A 21346-nucleotide genomic window follows, 5' to 3' on the forward strand; every position below is an offset into this window, starting at 1 on the left:
AGGACTTCCTTCTTCTTTGGGCCCTCTGGCCAAGTATCCACAGTATTGTGCTTACTCTTCTTGCTAAACTGTGTGGCTAGCACTACTTAATTCAACTCAACAAAAATTTCCTGCTTCTGTTTTGTGTTAGTATGGTGCTTGTTGTTACTAGAGATCTGAAGAAGTACCTGGAAGGATGTCTTTAATGAAAGTAATCTATTTAGTTACAGAGGCAGTGATCTTTTTAAAAATCTGAATCTCCCAAGAACACGAAACAAGAATAAAACTAAATGCCAATGTTTAATAAGAACAGCCTTGGACTGGGGAGATGGCTCAGTTGATAAAGTGCTTGCTGTACAAGCATGATAACCTAAGTTCCTTCTCCATCATGGGGGGTAAGTGCTGTGCAGCAACCACTTATAATCCCAGAGCTGAGGAGGCCTAGAGGCAGGTAGATAGATTCCTGGGTCAGCCAGCCTAGCCAAATCACCAAATCAGAAAGAAAGCTCCAGGTTTAGTGAAAGGCCCTTTCTCAAAAAATGAGATAGAAAGCAATTGAGCAAAACATTCTAAGTTCACCTCTGGTCTCTCTATGTGCATACACACACATACACACACACACACACACACACACACACACACTACAGGCTTGGCAAAAGAGAATATAAAAATGAACCAGACTTGGCATGTAAAACTCAAGGATGAGGTTAGAATTAAGCAGCATCTATTAGGACAAACTTAGCCAGGAGAGATGGATAACCATGGCTTTCTAGGAAAGTAAGAAATAAAGACTTGCACAGCTATATTCATACATAGTAGGTTTATAGGCTGGGGGATTAGGGAAAAAAATAAAGATGCCAGGCTTCATGTTGGGTGTGGTGCACACATTTGTAATTCTAGCACATGGGAGGTAAAGGCAAGAGGATCAGGAGTTCAAAGCCAGCCTCAGCTTCATAGTGAATTTGAGGCCAGATTGGGCTACATGAGACCTTGTCTCAAAAAAGAATGTTAAGCTTGTAAGTTTTGGTGACTGCTTAGATGGGCAGCAAATAGTGACACAGGACATCACTATTAGAAATGTAAATGTTAGCTGGGTGTGGTGGCATATGCCTTTAATCCCAGCACTCCAGAGACAGAGGCAGGTGGATCTCTGTGAGTTCAAGGCCAGCCTGGTCTACATAGTGAGTTCCAGGCATTTCTGGGAGTTTTGATAAAATATGAGAATAGAAATAACCAGATTTGGTGACTTCAGACTGAAGAGAATGGAAAGAAATCAAAGTCTTTGAAAGCATATGAAAAGGTCAGAAAGAGTGGGGACAAAAAATGCTATTTAAATAAAGGTCTTAGGCTGGGGAGATGACTTGGTAGTAAAAGCACTTGCTGTGCATGCCTGACAACCTGAATTCAGATCCCTAGAACCCACATAGAATGCCAAACGAAGAGGCAGGCACCTATAATCACAGCTCTCCTGCAGCAGGTTGGAAGGTGGAGACAGAGACTCTCCTGAAGCTCACAGCAGCAGAGACAAGAGAGAACCTGCCTCAAAAAAAAAAAAAAAAAAGGCAGGAGGCAGCAACGGGCTCCAAAAGCTGTTCTCTGACCTCCACATGTGTGCCATGGCATCACGTGTACCCCCTGACTCCACCTCCTACAAGGTCTTAGAGATATAAAAAAACAGAGCAAGTAGGGGATGACTGGGGTCTGAGGGAAGAAGGAATGTACTGAACATGAGGGAGCACCGGTGTGAAGGCTGAAAGATGCAGCAGAGAGAAAACTAGCTGTGAGGAGAGCACTGCTGTGCACAACACCGACGCTTTCCCTTTGGTGGTGGGGTTTTTGAAACAGGGTTTGATTGCACAGCATAAGCTGACCTGGAACTTTCTATGTAGCTCAGAATGGTCTGGAACTCACACTCTTACTGTCCTGTCCTTTCTATGTAGCTCAGAAAGGTCTGGAACTCACACTCTTACTGTCCTGTCCTTTCTATGTAGCTCAGAATGGTCTGGAACTCACACTCTTACTGTCCTGTCCTTTCTATGTAGCTCAGAATGGTCTGGAACTCACACTCTTACTGTCCTGTCCTTTCTATGTAGCTCAGAATGGTCTGGAACTCACACTCTTACTGTCCTGTCCTCCTGAGTGCCAGGAGTACAGACATTAGCCACCATGCTTGGCTTACTTTTTATTTTCTTCAGAGTTTTTTGGTAGTGATCATTACTCTTAGTGAGATGAGAAATAAAAAATATTTACATAACATCTGTCACTAGAGGGTGCTAGAGTTACTTATCGAAAAAAGCAATGACTAAGGAGCATTAAACTTATTTTTCTGATATGTTTATCCTAAAAGAAAATGGTTATGTTTCTCTTAATGTAAATGTAAAACTAACTTTAAAATGCTCCTGGTAATTAGATATCTGCTTACATTTAACAAGATTTTTGAGTTAAAAAAACAAAACAAAACAAAACAAAAAAAAACATGAGACATCAGCTGTCGCACAGCAAGGAAAATGCCTGAAGAACACTATAGTTTTGGGGAGCTGTTCCTTACAGAGGGAGCCTGGCACTAAGCACTGCTGTGCTCTTAGCTCACACCAGAGACTCTGGAATCTGTGTATGTTCTTGGAAATTCCTCTTCACAATGTAAAGAACAATATATTTATAGGATAAATGCTTCAATTTAAATTAATCAGGCTTTATTTGGTTCAGTTCAGCTATAATGTTATACAGAGGATTAATTTTTAAGAGAAGAAATTCACAAGTTTCTTATGAATTATATCCTGTTCCGATCTGAAACATGGTTATCAACAGGATACACATTCTGATTTGAGAACTTCATGACTACAAATATATGCCCAACTACTCTTATCATATAGCTGTGACTCAGAGCACAGAGGGAGCTGACAACAACATTAAGCTCATAGGCTCTTTTGTACCATGAATAAATAATAAGTCCTTTATCTCTGAGCTAAGAACTTCATGACTTCTGCCAGTATCTATGAAACCATGGCTCACTTGTAAGTTTGCCAGTTGGGTAAAAACAGTTCTTGACTGTACAAGATTCCCCAGTATGTTATGTAATGTCCTGAGGGCCTTTCCTGATACTCCAGTCTGGAACCTAATTTTCCTGTACTTCAATGATCTATCTAAAATATCATTTTATTACATTTTTTTAAAAAAATATGGAACTCTTCATGAATTTGTGTGTCATTACATTTTTATATATTTATTTGGCATACATATGGAGGTCAGAGGACAATTTGTGGCAGTCGGTTATCTCCTTATGGGGCCAAGGGATTGAATTGAGGTCATCAGGATTGGCAGCAAGCACCTTTATCTGCTGAGTATCTTATTGTCTCCTTTAGTGACCTATTTTTCTTTTTTTAATTCAGCTTTTACAATTTCATACATTTCCCACTCAAATCCAAACCCCCTCCCCAATCCATGCCTCCCCCTATTCCCCCACCAAACCCTGTGCACTCTGCCATACATGCTTAGTCCTAGTCATTCAGGTGTTTGTACCCATATGTCCTTCAGTGTAAATGCATCCACTGGAGTCTAGTCAGCCCATCCAGTGGTCGTATGTAAGTCATACTCTCCCTCACCCAGCAATAACCAGTCTCAAATAGTTCTCGATCTAGTGCTGACCCAACACCTATTTCTCACCTCCCCTTTGGGCCCTTGTTTAATTGAGCTGACATGGGTCCTGCATTGGATGCTACCACTGCTACAGGCTCACATGAGCAAGTCTACAATGGCCTGGAAGGCTCCACCTCATCTGTTCATGAACCAGCCCTGGCTCTTACAATCTTTCTGCTTCCTCTTCTGCAATGGTCCCTGAGCTGTGGGTGGATGAGGTTCCATATAGGAGTCCCAGAGTTGCACATCTGGTCAGGCATAAATAACACACACCTAGGAGAGGCCCAGTACTAGGTGACACATCTGCAGTCACATTCCTACAACAAAGGCTCATGGAACACAGTGGAATAAGGGGTAGAGAGAGGGCTAATGCACCACTCAACTCTCACCAGTGAGGCTTCTATGTACATCAGAGTGCATTACACAGAGAAGGCCTCAACTGACCGAGTTTTGGAGAATAAGAGACTATAGAGTGTAGGATAGGACTCCTATATGGAACCTCACCCACTTAATGCCCTATTTTAATTTCATTTCTTCTTAAATAATAGTGTGGCTTCTATTTCCTCCTCCTCCTCCTCCTCCCCCTCCCCTTCCTCTTCCTCCTCTTCTTCTTCCTCCTCCTCCTCCTCCTCTTCTTCTTTCCTCCCCCTCCCCCCTCCTACAACAGAACTACATAACCAGCCTCCTCCCCTCCTCCTCCCCCTCCCCCTCCTCCTCCTCCTCCTCCTTGAGACAGGATCTCCCTGTAGCCTCAGCTGGCCTGGAATTTGCTGTGTAGACCAGGCTGGCCTCAAACTTACAGAGATTTGCCTGCCTCTACCTTCCAAGTACTGGGATTAAAGGCGTGCACCACCACCCCCAGCTATATCTTCTATTTTCTACACTGAAAGATTAATGATAGACATTTCTACTATACTATGTCAGACTTCAAAACTGTCATCATTTGGAAAGAATAGTTGTCTCACTAATATCATAAAATTTTATCAGTATATGAAGACATAAAAAAGCTCTCCTTTCATGAAATCAAACCTAAAAGATACTGAGCTACTCTCTTAGTAGTGATTCAATATGTATCAGCTACTCACTCCTAACTGAGAAAATGCAACCATGGCAAGCTCTAGTAGTTCACAGTACCTCGGCAGTCATGAGGAAGACCTTCTCAGTGATGTGCCTCAGTCCACAAGCCACCACCCCAAGAGCAACTCCAGGGAACACATAGGAATTATTGCCTTGGCCAGGAAAGAGGGTCCGTCCATTTGAAAGAGTAACTGGATCAAAAGGACTGCCACTGGCAAAAATTGCCCGTCCCTGCAATACAGATACACACCATAATGTGTTACAACAGAACTACCCCATAGCCAAAATAATGACAGCTCAGTACTTAACTCCCTAGTGAGTCTAGGTGAGCTTTTGTGTGGCAAAAGGTCTGAAATGGGTGATTGTTACTGTTCTCTGTTCTAACTCTTTGATCCCAGAAGTGGGCAGAACATAGACTATCACTTTGTTCTCTGCAGTACTCCAACCATAGACCCATCAACCATTTCTACACAGTCTTTTTTTAAAAACTATATTTTGCTTTTTATTTTATTTTATGTGTATGAGTGTATTCCCTGCATGTATGTAAGTGCACCCATATCATGCAATGCCTGTGCAGGTCAGAAGAGGGTGTCGGATCCCCTGGAACTGGAGTTACAAAGTTATTAGGCACCATGTAGGTGCTGGGAATCAAACCTGGGTAAGAGCAGCCAGTGCTCATAACATCTAAGCCATCTCTGCAGCTTATTTTATTCCAACTTTTTATTCTAACGTTAATAGTCTCACTAATTTTTTTCTGGTGCATTCATAAGTGGACTCTTTTTAAATTTTCAATTAATATTATTAAACTACATTTATATACAGAATGGAGCCATTTTAAGTATTGCATGTATGTAAGTGCATCCATGTCCTGCAATGGCCACAGAAGTCAGAAGAGGGTGTCAGACCCCCTGGAACTGGAGTTATGGAAGGTTATTAGCCACCATGTGGGTGCTAGGAACTGAAACCAGGTCCTCTGGAAGAACAGCAAATGTTCTTAACCACTGAGCCATCTCTTAGCCCCTCCACATAGGCTTTTAATTGCAGACTTCTGATGACTAAAAGAAAAAAACAAGTTCCTACAGTATCACAAATAGGTTTTAGGTTAGTACTTAATTTTCAGCTCAAGATAACTTTCAGTGTTTTATAATATAAAGTATTAGGAATGATCATAAGAAAGACTGAGCTCATTTATTTCTGAAACTTCAATTTTTAAAATACAACTATATAAATTTAACTCACTTTATGTATGTGTATTACAGGAGCCTCTAAACTGCTGAGGACTGCTGAGATACACTAAGACAATGTAATTAATTATACACTTGATTATGTGTCTTCTATATGCAAAGTACTGCACTAAAATTTTGTTGCTGCTTAAAAGGTGTTTTCACTCTTAAGGATTTAAAGCTAGTGAAGAATGTGAGGGGAACTCCATCTATAGATGAGATAAAAAATTAAAATTACTGAGAACATTGATGCTATCCCAAATAAGAGAAAGAAACAATGGAGTGGCTCCTTGTAAAATAGAAAAATCATTAATTCTAGTAGTAAGCATTAAAAACACAGTATTTAAAAAGTAGAGCCTTCAAGTTCTGATTTGTGCACAGTGCCACAATTTTGTGTTGTGTTTACCCTCTCTGCTATATTTTACATTTATTTACAAAATTAAAGTTTTGGATAGGTATGACTAAACTTCATTTTTGTTATAATGATATTTTCAAGTATGTGAATGGAACAAAAGGCTCTTGCCAACATATCAGCTAAATATATATTAGTACAAACACAGTATAAAATTAAATCTATTTTTGAAACAGAGAACTATTGGAAAGCTAAGGACTTCTAGCCAGCCTGGCTGGGTATCAGCATAGCTGCCCAGATCTCCACCCATGGCATCAAAATTCAAACCCAAAATTTAGCAAAGCAAAAACTAAACTGTGGTTTCATTTTGTATGCTTCAGTATTTGGAACAGCTAGTTAAAAGATATTTTAATAACCATCCAAAGCTAAGCTTTTCCCCTTTCATTTAATTTTTATATTTAAATCTTACTTTCCAAATCACTCAAAGAATATTACCACTAAACCCTTACAAAGTTTATTTATTCTACTGAAGAAGAGAGATTCGACACTGAGAAAAAGGAAGTGGCTATTCCTTTGGTCTGGTCATTTATCTTTCAGTCTTGATGGAATAAGTCTGATTTTAGGGGTATGTGATAAACACCTAGGCTTCCTATAATTAATCGAAATGTGGCTGCTCACCTCGGTCATTTTATAGCACTGCTCTGCAGAACACTCTGCTTTGCTAGTGGGATTACTCAAAGCAAAAATAATGGGCCGTTCATTGAAGGCAGCCATGTCTTTGAGAATTTGTTCTGTGAAGGCACCACCAATTGCAGCAACTCCTAGGAAGAAAGCAAACCAGGGATTAGGACTGTCATTGGTTATGTCATCCAAGAGGCTCGGGTCCCCAAAACAGTGAGCCACTACAGGTTATTTCTAACAGACCCTAAACAAAATATAGAATGTTTATACTAAAGAATGTATTAAACAGTGTTGATTAATGCCAATAATTTTTAGAATTACAAATCAACAAGTACCTTTAAAAATTATAGATGTAACATCTGACTCAATGAGTTGTTGGCTAATCATTTGGAATTTTGATTACAGGCATTTGTATTAGGAAATTAAACAGTATCTAACACATTCTCTATAATTAATTCTCAACACATTGTGATAATCTTTTAGGCTTTTTTGAGACAGGTTCTCCCTGTAGCCCCACCTGGCCTTGAATTTGCTATGTAGACCAGGCTAGCCTCAATCTCACAGAGATCAGTCCTGCCTCTGCTTCCCAAGTGCTGGGATTAAAGGTATGTGGCACCATGCCCAGATCAGTAATTATGTTTTTATAAGCCAAAATTAATATTTAAGATAATCATTTAGTTCAGTTACAAAATTGAAATAACCACTCACTGAAAGTAGAATAAAAAAGCTAGCAAAATGGAAATGAAAAGTAATGATTACCGAAAGAAAACACTGTATAAAACAACACTAAACACTTAGCAAAGATCCTATCATGGAGTAAGCAATTGTTTTTATTGTGATTATGGTCATTATCTCAATATTATCAACTATTCCAAAGAACTTCTAGAAATAGACTATGATAAAAAGCAGACAAGACATACACACAAGACATGAGAAATAAAATTTATATAACTTCCTTTGAGATTTTTAAACACATATGAACATATTAAGCAACTTTTAAAAACTTTTTATAAGGCAGGGTCTCATGTTGCTCAGTTTGAGCTCCTATCCTGATCCTCCTGTCTCTACCTCCCAAGTGCAGGGATGGGAAGGCAGGTGTGCACCACCATGTCCGGCTGCACATTAAGTATCTGACTATGCACGTAAAATGTGTAAGTACCAGATGAAATAGGAAAAATAAAAAGATATGTGAGACACAATCCCTATCTTCTAGGAAGTTCTAGTTCAATGCTTCTGAGTCTCAGCATGACTGACATGTTGTGAGGATAATTCCTTATTTCAGGGTTGCCCTGTGCACTGTAGGATGATTTATCAACATCACTGACCTCTACCCATAAGATGTCAGTTGGCTTTTCCTTACTCTATACCTCAGTAATCCCTTCCCATTTATGATGACAATGATTGAAAACAAACATCTCCAGGCATTGCTAAATGTTCCAGAAGGTAGGTTTCCAGCCCATTTGAGAAAAGCTGTCTATGTGGAGCTATCAAGCTGGAGACCTAATGTGGCAGATGTGAGCAGGCTGGCACAACACAGAGGGTCACACTTCAGCTCAGATTAGGAATACTAAGAAGTCAGAACTGAATTCAAATCCAAGTGCCAATGGGAGCCTTGCTGATAGAGTGAATTAAGTTTGTTTCTGAATTGCAAAGTTTAGAATTTCAAAAATGCTAAATAATACCAAACAGGTCAAAATAAAGGAAAAGAGAGAGGAAAAAAAGTTTACCTATGAGGGCAGTTGGTTTTAGTTTTTGAACAATGGCTTCTAGGTTCTTCATTTCTTCATGTTCATGGGCAAATACCTCCTTCTCTTCTGTTAGAGCAGCACGTCTCTAAGTAAACAAATGAGAAATGAAAACATTCCAAACATGTGGGTCAAAGACATTTCAAAATATATGTATTACTAGCAGTTACACTTAACACTTTTGCATTCTTTGTATGACATCTATTCTTAAAGCCACTTCTCTAGTTGTCAGTGTGTTATTTCATTCTTTCAACAAATATTTATGTGGCCCAATGTTCTAGGCAATGGTGAGCCCAACAAAGACTTTCCTTCAATTCATTATTTAATACTAAAAAATCCCAATTCTACACAAATCCATGACAAACCAACACTATCAAATGGTAATATACAATACTGATTAAATGATAACCCTGCACTTTATATATTGTTTCTATTTCAGTATCTCCTAAGTCTCAGCTGCAGCACTATTTTGTTTATAAAGCACCAAGGATGTGACATGTGTTAGAAGCATCTTATAGTAATTAGCAATACTTTTAAAGATTTGCTTACATAATAAACAGTTACCTAACTTGATGACTTTTATGGTGTTTTTGCTTTATTGCCATTTGTCTCATCAAGAGCTTTAAGAAGTAGGTCAAGTATAATCACTGTTATTTTGAATATAAGGAAACAGGTTCAGAGATTTTAAGCAACTTGCTCAAGGCAAGTGTTACCTGGAACTCAAAGTCTTTCTACTATACCACATAACTGCCCTGGAGGAAAAGCTTTTCAAATAGTATTATGTCAGACAGAGTGCAAATTGTCATTCCTGAAGATGGTACATCTCCTTGCTTTAAAGGGTTATCATTTCATTTTTTAAAAATCTCTCTATATATGCCTATACTGTATGTGTGCGTGCGTGCGTGCACGTGTGTGTCTGTGTCTGTGTCTGTATATGTATATGAATGAAGCCACACACGTGTCATGGCATGAATGTGGAAGTCAGGGGACAACCCTGAGTGTGGGTCCTGACCTTCTATCTTGTTTGAAACTGTATCTCTCTTGCTCGCCACTGCATACTCCATATACCAGGCTAGCTGAGCTGCTAGCTTCTAGGAATCTCCTGTTTTTACCCATCTCACCTGATCACTGGGGTTACAGACATGTACTTTACCTGGAGGATTTGAACTCAGGTCCTCACACTTGTCTGCCAACTACTTTACCTACTGAGCCATCTCTGCAGCCCCATTTCATTATTTTTTTAAAAAAGCAATACTTAGAATTCTAAAAGATCTAAATTATATGGATCGCGCCATGCTTGTTTCCTCCTCCATAAATAAGTATAATTGGAATATATCCTGCACCAGTCACTGTGGGTTAGAAGAAGTGATATGTGGGAAGCACTTAGACCATGCCCAGGTCATCATGAGTGCTGATAAAAATTATTGTGAAGAAGAAAAAAACATGATTTCAACTCTTCATAATTCTGCTACATTTTCTTTTATCTGTTACAAATTGCTACTTGTGTACCATTGCTTCCATTATAAGTATGACATTAAACTGGATGGCTTTCTAAAAAGGAACCATAAGTCACCTCTGTGTTCTAAGAGGATATTTTTCTACCTTTCTTCTCCATGTATCAGCACACACTATATCTGAAGCACTGTGAAAAAGAATCATCTATATCCATTTACAAGCAAATTTGAAGCTTCCCATTTTATAGTCACTTCAGCAGAGGACACGAGGAATGTTAAATTGGATATTTCTAATCTATCTCTTATTCACCATGTTTATTTGAAAAATTATAATTTCTACTTTAATCAGGAAATACTAAATTATTTAATAAAATTCATATATTGCCACTACATTTTAAAATTAATCATAGAATCAAAGGAACAAATAGTTGATACAAACTTTGCAGGAAGAGTCTTGAAGATTGAAACCAGGGCCTCACACATGCAAGGAAATGGTTTACCTGTTAAAAAGCTTAACTGTCGGCAGGTGTGGTTGCACACGCCTTTAACCCCTGCACTTAGGCTTTGAGACAGGGTCTCAAACAGACCAAAAAAAAAAAAAATTTTTTTTTTAACTGTTACCAGACTTGGTGGTGCATGTCTTTAATTCCAGCAGAGGCAGGTAGATCTCTGTGAGTTCAAGGCCAGCCTGGTTTACATAGTGAGTTCCAGGTCAAATGGGGCTACAGGGAGACTCTGTCTCAAAATGACAAAAGAAAAATTTTAACTGTCGAATGACTCCAAATTTTTATTTTATTCAAAAAACCTGCCCTTTCCTTTCTACTAATTCAAGATGATTTTTTTTATGCCATTGGGCTAGGTTTCCAGTCCATAAAATAATTTTAAACTGATTTATATTAAGTACACACAAAACTAGTTTCAAACATTTATTTTGTGTTTACAAAATTTTAATTGCTTTTTCATAACATTTTTAAACTACAACAATATTAAAAATTTTACAATTTTCATAAAATTTTGGGGTAAGGCAGGTCATTCCATCTGGTGCTCCCACCCTACATCTCATAGTGTCACAGCTGGGAAATTGGTTTCATTTACATACTCAGGCAAAGAGATTAAGCACCATGCTAGCACATACAAAATGAGTAAGCCTAGTGAAAATAGGCATTGGGCATATTGAAGAATTCCTCTCAAATATTTTGACAATTAAGTATAAGACTGAGTTAAAGAAAGTAGTAATTCCAACTGAACCAGTTCCCTACCATCCCTTTCCTATGGCACTGCTCTCTGCTATGTGGCTCTGCAGGTCCTTCCACAAAAAGCAGGATGGATGCTCTTTGACTTACCAGGACGTTATAGCCCAGTGAACCCATCCCCATATGAGGGTATTCTAAGTTGAAAAATGCACTTCATATGCCTAACTGTGGAACAGCATAGCTTAACCTGGTCTACCTTAAATTTGCTCAGAATATTCTAGCACAAAGGCCATTTTATAATAAATGTAATATCAAATACTGTATTAAAGGTGAAAAACAGAAGGGTTGTCTGGATACCATTCTGCATCATTATAAAGTTGAAAAACTCCTAAGTGGAGTCAGAAAACTGGGGATGTCTGTCATCTCAGTCTACAGCCAGTTACTATGATAAAACAGTAAGTAAAAGCAATTTGAGGAGGAAATAGTTTATTTGACTTACTCTTCCCAATCAGTCTGTCACCTGAGGGAGGAACTCAAGTAAGAGCAGAGGCCAGAGGCAGAACCATGGAGGGGCTGCCTACTGGTTTGCTCTCAGCATTATCTTCCAACTTTCCATAAAATCTCACTAAGCTCTGAGCACTCAATGGCTTCTAGCCCAAAGCTTCAAAATCTTCTACAATCTCCCCCAAACAACATGTTCAGGTCCATTACAGTAGTATCCCATGTTTCTAGTACCAATTTATGTCCTGGCTTGCTCAGTTACTTTTCTTATACAGTCCAAGTCCACCTGCTTAGGAATGGCACCACCCACAGTGGGCTGGGCCATCCTATATCAATTAGTAATCAAGAAGATGCCTCACAGACATGGCCACACAAACAAACTTGATACACAGTCACCTGGTAAGAGGGACGCTCAACTGGGGAATTTCTTTCATCAGACTGGCCAGTGGCCATGTCTGTCAGGTATTTTCTTGGTTGCTAATTGATCGGCAGGCCCACCCCATTGTGAGTAGTGCCATCCCTAGGTAAGTTGGCCTGGACTAAAAACTGAGCAAGCCAGGGGAAGCAAGCTAGTAAGGAGTGTTTCCTGTCCTGACTTCCCTTGATGATGGGACTGTGTCTCCAAGTGTAAGCCAGAAAAACCCTGTCCTCCTTCAAGTTGCTTTTGTTCAGGGTGTTTTATCACAGCATCAGAAATCAAACTAGAACATCTATCTTTTCCTTGCCTTTGTATCTTGGACTGGAACATATGGCTTGCCCTAAAATGTGAGCAGAATGAGTGTGCCAGTCCAGCCTAGGTCTGAAGAATACCTGGTGTTTCTGCCCGCTCTCTTTTGTCATAGCTTACAGGCTGGGCCCCCGTGAGAGCAGTGCAAGGCAGAGGATGACCCAACCTGCAGCTTACAGCCACACAGCCAACATCATCAGCACTGTCTTTTGACTCAGAGGTGAATGAAAAATACTGTTGTATGTCACTGAGATTTTGTGGTTACTAATAACATAGCACTAGGCAACAGAACATGGAATGGCTTTAATACGGACAATAGTAGATGTTGCCACTTTTAAAATAAATGTTACTTCTAATGAGTTCAGGAGTTGAGGGTTCCTCTCCATGAAATGATTTAACAAAATGAATGCTTTTGCAATCTCTCAGCCTGCTCAATTCCCTTATTCCTGTCTTTGTTACTTGGCAAAAAAAATCATCTTGCATTATTAGAAAGAGAAAAGCAAGTCTGTTCAAAATTTGGAATCATTTGATGGTTACATTTTTAATATCTAAACCATTTCTGAACTATTTCTGAAGTAGTATATGCTAAAATTTATGGTTATTTTGTGCATAGTCAGACTTTTAGTAGAGATACCAAATAAAATCCTGGCTTGGTGAGGCATATTCCCTGGGAATAATAACTCTCAGCTGCAAGTATTCTAAACAAAACATGATACAATTTTGGCTTATTACTCATCACCAGAAATGCATTACTTTGTTACAGTTGTAAAAGCAAGAAACCAGACTACCCATCTGAGGCCCTAAGACATATACTACAGAACTCCAAATTGCATGTAGTGTGACTTCCTCTATGCTGGAGGCAAAAAGCCTCAGCCAAATGGATTATTTTCTTCAGTTTTCCTTGTCTGTCCAGAGTTCCTGTGTTAAACACAGCATTCACTAAGCTGACACCCCTCACAGCACACTGAAAGAAGAATGGGGATAATGAAGTAGCAGTAACAGGCTTTTCTAGAAGGTTGTGGTTGTGGTGCTTTGGGTTTTCTTAGGTGGACACAGCAGTCTTCAGAGCCTAAGAGACCAGCAACAGATGGGTGCTAAGTAACAGAGGCAGCAACCACCATGTCTGCCAGTTAGCTTCCCTGTTTGTGGCCGAGACTTGGCCAGCAGCAGTGGGACAGTGGCCCCCTTGCTCAAACTGTTCCCAAAGCTCGATGTGAAGGTTACTTCAAAAGTTCGGTGTTTTGCTCTTCAGAATGTTTTAATAGTAAGGGAACTTAACCAGTGCTATATTCTCTAAAAGAGAAAAAAAATATCTCCAAGTAGCTCTAGCTGTCCTACTAGAGTATCATAACCTTGAAAGATGCTATGAAAATAGCCACCTCCGAGACTACTGGATCAACAGTTTGCCTGTTGCTACAGGGAGAGCCTGTCTCAAAAAGACCAAAAAAAATTAATTTTTTATTTTTACTTTATATGTATGAGTGTTATACCTTCATGTAGGTAAGTGCACCCTGTCCTGCAATGCCCGTGGAGGACAGAAGAGGCTGTCGGATCCCCTGGAACTGGCGTTACAGACAGTTGTTAGTTGCCATGTGGGTGCTGGGATTTGAACCCGAGTCTTCTGTGAGAACAACCAGTGTTCTTAACCACTAAGCCATCTCTCCAGCCCACCTGTTGGTACTCTTTTAAAACTTTCCACTTCGAAAATGTATTACACATGTAATTCAAAACAATAAGTTCTCAAAATATGCCAAATTTGTCTAATTTATTTATTTATTTATTTATTTATTTATTTATTTATTTATTTATTTATTTATTTCTGTGCTGCAGATGGCACCCAGGGCCTGAACATGCTAGGCAAATGCTCTACCACAGAGCTTTAGCCCCATACCTATGTTGCATTGTTCTATGTCCAAATATCGGATACTGTTTTCATGCTGTAGCAGAGAATTATAATTTCTATCACTGGTCATTCTCCCCATCCCTCTCTAAACTATTTGTTTATATTTTTCCACTTCTTAATGCAGCATTTCCCAGTTGCAGCCTGCAGCATGTCCACCCTGCTCAAGGCTGTATTCCTAGTCTCTTTGCAGCTTGGGGTGGCATGAAACTGCCTTTTGCACAGATGGATGGAATGGAAGTAGTACATGGAATTTCCAGGCTGTGTCCCTAAAACAAATGAGGCACACAACCCAGGTATGTTCCCTAGTCCCCTCAGGGGCTGGAAGAAGATAACTGTGAGGCTTCTTTGCTCCCAGCCATGGACAGTGGGCACATCCAGAGTCTGGTCTGCTTACATTTACATTGCTGAATGATCCCTCTGTCAGCTCCTATGTTTTAATATGCTTAAGTCACCATATCTGAGAGTCTCCTGGTACAAAGTTTAAAAACTGGTTTCCTCAGTTTGGACATCTGAAAACAACACTGAGACTTTGTACTGACACGTGCTCAGCTTCCATGAATCAGCAGTCAAACTACTAAAACCAAGAAAGTGGCCAGGTATAGAGGAGCAAGGCTGCAATCCCAGCACACAGGAGAATGAAGTCGAGTTAGAGGTCAGCGTGGACTACACAGGGATACTTTGGTTAAATAACCAAAGTGTCTACATAATTTTTAAAGATTTGGAATCATGAAAATTCTATTGTGCTATTCTATTTAAGTAATTTCTTATTCTAAATTCCCTATTTATTTTTTTGCCAAATATTGTATCATGACCTTAAATTTTTTTGTACATTTGAGAAAGATATTTAGTTACTTTTTTTTTCTTTTCTATGTGAGGAACTTACTACTTATAATCAGTTTTCATTGACCAGTGTTTCTTCCCTACAACCAACAAGGGGCTCCACTGAATGCTCACATGATTTCATCATTCTTTTAACACCACAGGACTCAAAACCATCCTCAATCAAAGGAAAAACCAATACTGAATATGGCCAGGATCCTGCTCTCAATGATCTTGTGATGTAGTCCAGCATCATGTCATATTTTTAGAAACATATAATATCACACACACACAGAGAGAGAGAGAGAGAGAGAGAGAGAGAGAGAGAGAGAGAGATTTAATATTTACCGTGTGGTTTACTTTAAAATAGAGAAAAAGAAATCTAACAAAAGGATCATAGGAGAAAAATAATATTTAACTATAAAAGCAAATAATAAAAATAGCTTTAAGGGGCTGGAGAGATGGTTCAATGATTAAGAACACTGATTGTTCTTGCAGAAGACCAGGGTTTGAATCCCAGCACCCACATGGCAGCTAACAACTGTCTTTAACTCCAGTCCCAGGGGATCCAACAGCCTGTTCTGACCTCCATGGGCATTATACAACACGGGTGCACTTACCTACATGCAGGCAATACATGAATACACATAAAAATAGCTTTAAGAGGAAAATGTGCCACCCATTTTTAACCCAACAAACAATAATATTCCACATGCTCCATGACAGAACAGTGGCCCATAGTACAAAGAAGACTTAGAAGCTCACAGGGGAGCCTTGCTAAAGACTCAGCTGCGAATGCTCCCAGGCTCAATAAATGTCCAGTTGCAGTACAACAGTGAAAACATCCAAACTGCTTCTGGTATGCAGCTTCAAAGAAATGTGTCTATGAACATAATAAAAATAGAAATCTATTCCTTTTCATTCTATCACAAGCCAAGAAGTAACCAACCAAATGAGAAAATAATACTAGCATTAGAGATGATTTTTTTGTTAACAAATTAAATAACCAAATTCAAACTAGTATAATTTGGGCTACTGATAAAAATAACATGTAAATCAAATAAGAGTTGATTTATATTGAATATGGGTCCAAAAAGCCTAATGCAAAATGAATTTGAAAGATAATAATGAATAAAGTGAAAATAACAAAGATATAATATAATCCATATTTTCTTTTAAAGGTTTTATTTTTTAATTAATTATGTATATAAGGGAATGTGCTGGATAGCTTTAGTGTCAACTTGACACACCTGGGTTGAGGGAGCCTCAATTGGGGAATTGCCTCCATTGGACTGGCCTGTGGCCATGTCTGTGGGGCATTTTCTTGATTGTTGAGTGATATGGGAGGGCCCAGTCCACTGTGGGTAGTGCCACCCCTGGGCAGGTGGGCATGTGTTGTATAAGAAAGCAAGCTAAGCAGGGGCCAGGGGAGCAAGCCAGTAAGCAGCGTTCCTCCATGGCCAGTGCTCCAGCTCCTGCCTCCAGGTTCCTGCCCTAAGTCCCTACCTTGGGCTCCCCGATGAACTGTGACCTGGGATATGTAAGCTAAATAAACCCTTTCCTCCTCAAGTTGGTAGTGGTCAGAGTATTTTATCACAGCAATGAAGAACTAAGACAAGGGATATGTGCATATGTGTGTAGGTCCCTGCAGAAGGCCAGAGGCAACTGATCACCTGGAGCTGGAGTTACAGGCCATTGTGAGCCTCTCAATGTGGGTGCTAAGAACTGAACTCAGGTCCTCTGGAAGAGAGAAGTGCTCTTACCCACTGAGCCATCTCTCCAGCCACCAATCTCTATTTTCTTAATGCAATGACTCAAAATATTTTCCTTCCAAGCAATGTCTCAGATTATCCAAAATGCTAAATTTTAAAAATCTGAACTTTATTTTATAGTATTCTCAATATATTAATAATTTGTAACAAATTTTGTTGTTTAAGGACATTAACAAGGAGCAGCATGCATTCTAATACCAAATGGTAAATTTATGTTAGTTTTGGAAACTTTTTATCATATTCAGAAAAATACAGAAAAGCTACATAATTGCATACAGAAAAAAAATATGATCTATCAATAAAGATAGACTACCCGGCTAAGGCTCAGTCATAGGTCTGTAGGCTCTTACACTTATTACAGTACTTAGCAAGTACTTTGATGCTTTCCTGGATGTTGGTTCTTCCATCCATATGGTGGCTTGGATTGCTGACGATGGTCATGCAAATGAACTATAGTTGAGCTTTCCAAAGCTGACTGAACACCAGTCACCTAAGGACAAATAGATTCCCAAGCTCATCTTCCAGGGCTAATTCAATTCTAACTCAATTCCAGTGTAAAGCCCTAAAATCTATGTGTATTTTTTAAAAAGCTTTTCCTGTGGTGAGGGAAAAGTGACAGCTCCACACTGTCACCCTCAGCAGCCTATTCCCTTAATCATTTAGGGACCTTCACTCAGGCCAAACTAGGATATGTGCCTTCAACACAGAAAAGTATTTCAGGCATAGCCAGTTTGAAGTAGAGCTGAAGAAGTATTTGTTTTTAAAAATATTTATTTATTTATTTTATTTTTAGGGAGCAATGGCTCAGCAGTTAAGAGTACTGGCTGCTCTTGAAGAGGACTTGGGTTCGATTCCCAGCATCCACATCGTGATTAACAACAGTCTGTAACTCCAGTTCCAGGGGATCTGATGCCGTCTTCTGACCTCTGTGGGCATTGCATGACATGGATCCACTTACGGCAATACACTCATACACATAAAATAAAAATATTTTTAAGTTTTTAAACTTTTTATTATGTATATATGCATGGGTGCACACATACATGATAGAAGGGGGGGTTACCTGTGTGCCACTGTGTATATGTGGAAGTCAAAGGACCACTTTTGAGAGTTGGTTCTTTCCTTCCACTATTATGTGAATTCTGGGGATCACATTTAGGCTCCTAGGCTTGCACTGCAAGTGCCTTCACCTGTGAAGGCATCATACTGGTTCAGAGTTGGAGGATTTATTAAAGGTATTTTAAGACAGTCTTAAGCATGAGGGTTAGGAGAAAGAAAGGGTGCAAAAAGACACACCCAAGGGCATAGATGTGAGCTTCCCCAAGAGAGTGAATTACAGAAAATAAGACATACCCAAGCATAGGTTTAGGCTCCTGGAGGGAGAGTCAAGAGAATAAGACACCAAAGTGTAGGTATGGTCTCCTTAAGGGAGAATCACAATTATTTGTCTTTGAATTAGCCATCTATACCATTTTGGCAGCTTTCAGATTACATCTCAAAAGGTTACTAACAAACATTATTTTTTCTCTCCTTTGATAAGTGAGATTATGTGGCAGATCCAGATACTTTAGATGGAATTATACTCTGACAAAGTAAAACTAGAAGCCACTTGGATTGTACAAGGGGTTTACTATATGTCCTTTTCTTGTAAATGGGGTTTCTGATGAGATTCCTAGAAAATTGCAGGTTCACAATTGGGAAGGGAGAAAGGCCTTAAGTAGTTGTTGATTGTGCTAAGTTGGATTCTTGCTTCTCTGCTGTCAAGAGGCTTCAACAGGATGCCTGGCTCTTCTACCTTCTACCTTCTCGTGTCCCCAAGGTTTTTCCTCTCTATCTACCTCTACTTCCCTCCTAAGTGATAAGATGTGACTAGCCAGTTGTGAGAATCATGGTATGTCTTTAAAAAGCATGTTTTTCAGAAAACTATAAAATGATGCACTGAGAAGAAGGAAAACTAAAACATAAACTAAGTTTGTGATCACAGATTTCTGGTAATGTTTTGGGGAAAATAACCCAAGATTAATAAAAAATGTTTAATGTAATTTAAACCCTCTAAATTCCCTAGGATGAGAAGCAAATTATAAAGATAAATATTATTTGGCAACATTTCCAAACTGCTTCTAGTACATAGTTTTAAATACATTTGCTTGTTATTGCCATAAAAATGCTAAGATATGTTTTATAACAAATATATTACTTTATTAATCATAGTAACCACTGGCAGGTCCTGACCATGGGAACCCTAACTTGGCAGGACATACTCCAACTAGTAAGAAAGTAAATCACCCATAGCCTGGTCTCCAAGGATCTACTTCTGGTGTGACCTGCAAATGCTGAGTGAAGTTGAAAGACGGCCAGGAATCTAGAATGGTAATGTCAGCATTACTGAAGGGCTCCACAAAACTGAAGACAAGAACAAGGTCTGCTAAGTGTTTTCCATGCTGTTTTCACAGTTGATATGAAGGTTAAAGAAGATCCTCCCTGGAATACAGCAGCCCCTCCAGATCTGCTGATACTGAAGCCCTGCCTTTCTACTGCTACTTTTCTTAGTCCTGGCTCATCTTCCTCCTCTTTACAAAACCTGATCTTAGCATTTTTGTTATGCCAGTCATTTTGGCTGGATATGGAAATAGATTTCTTTTCTCTTTGTTATAGGCAGATATTGGTGTTTGGAGGGTACCAGATGGGATTTCCAGGTTCTCATGTCTAAGAAAATGGACCAGTATAGAAATTTATCACATGGATAGTGTAGAAAGACAGTTTATTAAGAAAGGGTACTCTCAAGCAAGGAATTTGGTCAGAGAGCTAGGCAAAGTGAGCAGCTGAATGGTGCCTGTGTGCAGTGGACTGGGATATTTGTACACCAGGCCCTTTTTCTATAAATGGTCTATTATACAACTGCATTGGTGGGAGTGGTTTCTAGTCTTTTTAATCAGTTTCTTTCATATGCTAATCTCTCTCTCTCTCTCTCTCTCTCTCTCTCTCTCTCTCTCTGTCTCGGTAAACTTCATTCTCTCTTTTTAGGAATCACTGCTGAAATGCAATTTCTTTGTAAAAATCACTTCTCTCTTCATCTTGTGCTGGTTCTTAGTACAAGAAGATACCATCAGATGAAATTGCTTTTTTTTTTTTTTTTTGGTCTTTTTGAGACAGGGTCTCCATGTAGCCCCAGCTGGCCGGGAACTCACTATGTAGATCAGGCTGGTCTTGAACTCAGAGATCTGCCTGTCTCTGCCTCCCAAATGCTGGGACTACAGGGTACACCACCACACCCAACTGAAATTGCTATCTTTTTCAAAAGCACCTAAGATTTAAGGTGGTAGGAAGTAAACTCTATCAATAATAATTCTGCATGTTAAATATCTAGAGTCATTACTGTCTATCTTAAAAATTCATGCATATAAACAACTGTTGTTATTTTTAATGCTTGTATATAACACTGGTCATCCCCTATATAAAACGGAAAGGAAGAAAACAATCAAGTGAGATACTTGTTTACAAGCTACAAAGCCTCATAGGAGGTAGGCCTTTTGGTTTTTACTAATTCAGAGTATATGTGAGGTATTAACCATCATTCAAGGTGGGGGTAATACCCAACCTCAAATTTTAACAAAATAATAGTGGAAAGACAATACAGACTGGAGTTTCAAGCCCTAAGCGTTTCTTCTCAGAAAGAAAATAACCATATCATCCAAACTACCTTTATAACAAATAATGTACCTTTGCTCAGTATCTCTTTCTACAGGAGCTAAGTATTCAACTATAAGTTTAAAAATACAATGAAATACAAATACTTAAAACAGAAAAAAAACCCTAAATTCCAAATCAGCTTCAAACGTCCTCTGGTTTTATCCTATTATGTGAAGCCTACCCTCACTGTATCAGTCAACATCTTACTTTTTGTTTTAGTGTTCTTTCTTAGCATTAAATTGGCTAATTAGCCAAAGCCAAAATACATTTATTTAAGCAAGAGGCTAAGTATGAACTGGTTTGTCTTGTGGCTTCCTGTCCTCCCTGGCAACGTTCCACAGGCATCTCAGTTAAATGGAGATACTAATCAAGCCAGCAGTGCTTGGAAGATTATTTTTTTAGTGAGTACTGACTTATTTATACCAAAATATATTAATTTAGGTGACCAGATAGATATGTCAATTATTTCCTGCTATAAAATATTAAAGTAAGGTATTTGACTATTATTAGTAATCAAGTAATTGTTCCCAACAATAACAATATTCATGAATTATTTATAATACTGATAGTGTGGAGCACAAACTCCTTCCGTTA

The 21346-nt window shown here is 39.0% G+C and overlaps 1 protein-coding gene across 1 annotated transcript in view; it reads right to left on the reverse strand.

The window, feature by feature from the left end:
* Me1 (malic enzyme 1) overlaps positions 1–21346 on the reverse strand; it is a 161425-nt gene that overhangs the window by 8072 nt on the left and 132007 nt on the right. The window contains exons 10-12 of the mRNA XM_008827829.3: positions 8676–8781; positions 6946–7088; positions 4750–4923 (exon numbers count right to left, since the gene is read on the reverse strand). Of these exons, the coding sequence (XP_008826051.1) occupies positions 4750–4923; positions 6946–7088; positions 8676–8781 (423 nt within the window). The remainder of the gene's footprint in view (positions 1–4749; positions 4924–6945; positions 7089–8675; positions 8782–21346) is intronic.

The sequence above is a fragment of the Nannospalax galili genome, unplaced genomic scaffold (assembly GCF_000622305.1).
Source record: "Nannospalax galili isolate Female #2095 unplaced genomic scaffold, S.galili_v1.0 scaffold2893, whole genome shotgun sequence".
NCBI lineage: Eukaryota > Metazoa > Chordata > Mammalia > Rodentia > Spalacidae > Nannospalax > Nannospalax galili.